The 4,707-nt window shown below is 42.4% G+C and overlaps 1 protein-coding gene across 2 annotated transcripts in view; it reads left to right on the forward strand.

Moving 5' to 3' along the window:
* The window catches only part of ndel1a (nudE neurodevelopment protein 1-like 1a), a 12,236-nt gene that overhangs the window by 3,661 nt on the left and 3,868 nt on the right, over positions 1-4,707 (forward strand). For both annotated transcript variants that reach the window (XM_008437465.2, XM_008437466.2), the window contains exons 3-6: positions 1,503-1,656; positions 2,319-2,467; positions 2,964-3,100; positions 3,365-3,538. In XM_008437465.2, the coding sequence (XP_008435687.1) occupies positions 1,503-1,656; positions 2,319-2,467; positions 2,964-3,100; positions 3,365-3,538 (614 nt within the window). The remainder of the gene's footprint in view (positions 1-1,502; positions 1,657-2,318; positions 2,468-2,963; positions 3,101-3,364; positions 3,539-4,707) is intronic.

A 4,707-nucleotide genomic window follows, 5' to 3' on the forward strand; every position in this document is an offset into this window, starting at 1 on the left:
GTGTGTGCGTGTGTGTGTGTGTGCGTGTGCGTGTGCGTGCGTGTGTGTGTGTGTGCGCGTGTGTGCGTGTGTGTGTGTGCGTGTGTGTGGGGGTGTGCGCGCGCGTGTGTGTGTGCGCGTGTGTGTGTCCATGACCGCATCAGCAGACGCTTACATAATCAGCTCTTTATGGTAAAGCTGCTCTGAAGTCATCAGATCTGCATCAGATCTTGATAAACATTGATTTTTTGAAATGTTCAGAGAGGTTATGGTGCATTAGATTTGAGTCCAATGAGGTTGAAACACTGAGAAAGTTTGATTCTCACTTTATGTTCAGGGCTGGTTTCATGTTAATTCATTAAGGTTTGATGTTAAATCTGAATAAATATGTAATTTTTGCTTTAAGTTGTTTAAGTTTAAGTTGAACAGCTTCGATCTGAGAGAGCAGAGTTAGTACGCCAAAAACTGAAACTAACCTAACAATGTTGTCCTGTTTTGCAGAAAGCTTGGTGAAACTCTATCAGGGAACATCAAATATTTAGAATTTTTTTTTTTATTATTCCAGATTTGCAAATTTAACATCACTGTATGATTATCAGACATAACAAAAAAACCCAGGTGAATCGTTTCTGAGTGGATTTGGTCACACGTTCTGTATCATTATCCTGCTGAAAGACCCAACAGTGATGAAGCTTCAGTTTAAGTAGATTTATTTTTCTTTTTTTCAAAATCTGCTGGTGTTTCAAAGAGTTCCAGAGGTTTTCCCCTCCAATAAGAGGGAGAGAGGCCCACAGCATCACACATCCTTCGCCATAATTACCATTGGGCATTTTTATCCTTCTTTTTATGCCAGACCCAGCTGGAGTTTTTGTTTTAAATAAATCATACTTATTTTAAGCTAAAAATAAGCATGATTCCAGTTTCATCACATGTTTACATTTCGAGTGGCTGGACAGAAACTTCCAAATTAAGATGTTTAATTCAAAAATACTTCATCAATCCCAAAATTAAAACGTTGCTGTAACTCATATTATTCATATATTCTTCAAAGAGTTGTTGTACGTGGTGATGGATGTGGGCTGGGAAGATCTCCTCTCTGTGTTACAGTGAATTACTAATGGTTGCCATGGAGACTGGGTGCCCCCCCCACACACACACACACTGCTTCTTTTTACTGCAGCTTTATCAAGGTGCTTTAAAGATTTCCTTTTTCTTCTTCTTCTTTTGCCATCATCAACACAGTCTATCGTATTTCTACCGCAGGGAAGCAAGACACATCTACTCTTGAAGTACAGACTGACCTCTGACCCCCTGACAAATGTGGTAATGCTGAGCAGCACATAAATCCTCTGAAGCGCCTCTTGCGTTTGAGTTGTGTTGGCTGTATGTGGGTCAGAGCTGCGGTTTGATAAAAAAAAAAAGAGAAAGTTAAAAAAAAAAAGAAAATGTTTTTAGCAGTTGATTCATGGCTCCCGGCCCTGCTGAGACCTCCTCTTTTTGTCTAATGGCTTCTCACGTCACAGCTGTGAGGAGGCCCGTGAGGAGCTGCTGGAGTTCCAGGAGGGGAGCAGAGAGCTGGAGGCCGAGCTGGAGGCCCAGCTGGGCCAGGCTGAGTACCGCGCCAAAGACCTGCACTCCGAGAACCAGAGGCTGAAGAACGAGGTGGAGACGCTCAAGGTAACTCCAGAAGGGAAACCCAATACCGTCCACCTTCTTGATTTGGAGACCTAAATCTAAGTTGAAGCTGGAGGTGGAGCCGTTTGCAAACCCCCTCTTTTCTAATCCTGCCACCTGCTTGGCCCCATTCTTTCCGAACACCGACATGCACAGCTCTAATAAATAATTCATGAGGCTCAGACTCATTCTTACATTTACCACGTTTCCTCGTCCATGTTTCCAGCTGCTTTTTACACAATAAAAACTGTAAGAAATCAAAAATTCTCCACTCAGTCTTTGTCTGGTAAACGAAAACCTGGTTAAACATCTTGGCCCAGAAGCTCTCCTCCGTCCCTCCCTGCTGATGATGATTTGAGTCAGTACCTGCTGCTTTAGTCCCTGGGTTTTCAGCAGGGGCTGGAGCAGAAACACAGACCCGTGTGGCTGCTTTCTGTTCCCACGGCGATTCATCAGCAGATATAGGTCAGACGCTGAAAGCCTCGTGGTTTTTATTGAGCTTATTGTCTCCGGGATAAATGGGTCACAGTTCACATCCGCCGCGGGAATGGAAAGAGCTAAAAGAGGGCGTATTGAAGAAAGATGGACGGCGGAGAGCAACAGGAGCTGAAACATTGTGTCTGTGCCGCCACTCAAATGGACTCAGTTATGTTGAACGTGTTCAGGAGCGGCTGGAGCAGCATCACTCTCAGAGCTTCAAGCAGATCTCGGTGCTGGAGGACGACCTGGGACAAACGCGCAGCATCAAGGAGCAGCTCCACAAATACGTCCGAGAGCTGGAGCAGTCCAACGACGACCTGGAGAGAGCCAAGCGGTCTGTGCATGTTATTCACAGTTACATTTAGTTACTGCATTGCAAGTTGTGTACAAGTAACTCTGAACATTCTGCGTGATCTTGAGACGGAAAAAGGTTAAAAATAATAATTGATCTCTTCAGGTGTTTTTTTCATTTTAATGAACTTCTTTCAAAAGCATTTTTTGTCTGATTTCTAGTGCAAATATTATGGAGTAAAACAAAACTAACTTACAGGTAACTTTTCAGAAAATATATAAGTTTGAATCAATCATTTCTTAATATTGATGAAAAAGTTCCAGTTCCACTGGCAGATTATTTCACTTGTAACATGGGATAAATGTCTTGTTATAATTTAGATAATCTACTAGTGGAGCTGCTACTTTTATTAATTAATATTAAGGAGTTATTTACCCGAAACAAGCTCCTATATCTTGCAGAAAAGTTACTTGTACGTCAGTTTTGTCTTGTTTCAAGTGTGGTTTTGTCCCGCCTTGACTCTACGCTGCCTCCTCAGAGCCACCATCGTTTCTCTGGAGAACTTCGAGCAGCGCCTGAACCAGGCCATCGAGAGGAACGCCTTCCTGGAAAGCGAGCTGGACGAGAAGGAGTCGCTTCTGGTGTCGGTGCAAAGGCTAAAGGACGAAGCTCGAGGTGGTTATTGACCAAATCCCACAAATGATCCACTCTGTCACTCACTCAGCTCACTAACATTCGCAGCAGCTGCGTTCGTCTTCCTCTCATCGCTACTAAAGACGTGGAAGTTGTTGTTCGTGTGCTTCAACTTCACAGTGTGTTTCTCAATAAAATAGACTGAAGCTTGAGGTTGTTACATGACAAAATATGACAATTTTAAAACGATATGAATATTTTTTTTCAAAGGCTGACCTCTTTTTTTCCCCTCTGTCGGGTTTAAAGATTTGCGGCAGGAGCTGGCCGTGCGAGAGAGGCAGGCAGACATGAGCCGCATGTCGGCTCCGAGTTCCCCGACGCAGGACAACGTCAAGATGGACTCCGCAGTACAAGCCTCCCTCTCCCTCCCTGCAACACCTCTGAGCAAAGGCCTGGACAACGCCTTCGCCAACCCAGCAGGTGAGTTCTTCACCTGACTGCGCTACCTCCATCATCAGATGAGTTCAGGCTAGAAAACATCATTTATCAAAACGCCCTGCTGATTGAATTTTGCGTAAAGACAAAAGGATCAGCTAGAGAAAGGCTTCGTGATTTCTGGAGGGTTATCTTATGCCGATAAAGAAAGAGAGTTTTCTAAAATGAGGAAAAAATGTTTGTTGCCATATAAACTTTAGAGAAAAAGAGCAAAAGAGAAGGGATTTTCTTATCAAATTACAGAAAATATACAAAACATAATAAAACGTGAAAATTAAAGAAAAGCATGATCAGTGTTTAAAATTCATAAAATGTTATTTTCTTTATTTTATTTAAGCATTTAATATATATTTTCTTTCTTTGTGCTTTTTGAAATGTAGAGAAAATGAGACAAAACCTATTTTTGGTTGACAGCCTTGTGATGAAGCCACTGCTGTCCTAACAAAAAACAAGTTGTAAAATAAATAAAATCAAATTTATAAAACCAGTAAACACACACACACATATATATATATATCAAACATTACAACTATTTTTATATTCATATTTTTAAAAACATCATAGACTTTTGACCCAAAAGTCAAAACTTCTACATTTTAATATAGAGGTGTGCCCATCGATCGGCCACAGATCATAATCGGCCGATTTTCGTGAAAAAGTGTATGATCGGTGATCGCCGATCACGGTCCCTTGTTGCCGATCACACAAACCGATCACCTGCATCTCATTTCGCAGCCTGCCTGTGCAGCTGGTCTTCTCTTTCCTTCACACTGCGCAAACGCGCAGCAACAAATCCTAACTGATGTGGAACTATAATGCACTGTTGCGGCGTAAAATTGAAGCATATGGGGTGAAGCACGTCAAAATGCATCAACAAAACGAAGCTAATACAACATAAAAACAATGCCATACTTGACGGAGTTTGGCTACATCGAGGCTCACTGCAGTAAAAAAAACATGCGGAGGATCAGATAGCAGGTAAAGCAGCGCACAGCTACAAACACTCACCCGGATTAGCATGACGGTCAGAAAGCTAAACAAATAACCCGCAAAATTATTTAAGTCTTCGAGCTACGATGTAAGACGCTGGTTCTGCTCTCGCTGTTGAACCGCTGTTACGCGCTACAGGTAGTAATATTTCACAGACAGAGCGC

Source organism: Poecilia reticulata, linkage group LG19 (assembly GCF_000633615.1).
Source record: "Poecilia reticulata strain Guanapo linkage group LG19, Guppy_female_1.0+MT, whole genome shotgun sequence".
Taxonomy (NCBI): Eukaryota; Metazoa; Chordata; class Actinopteri; order Cyprinodontiformes; family Poeciliidae; genus Poecilia; species Poecilia reticulata.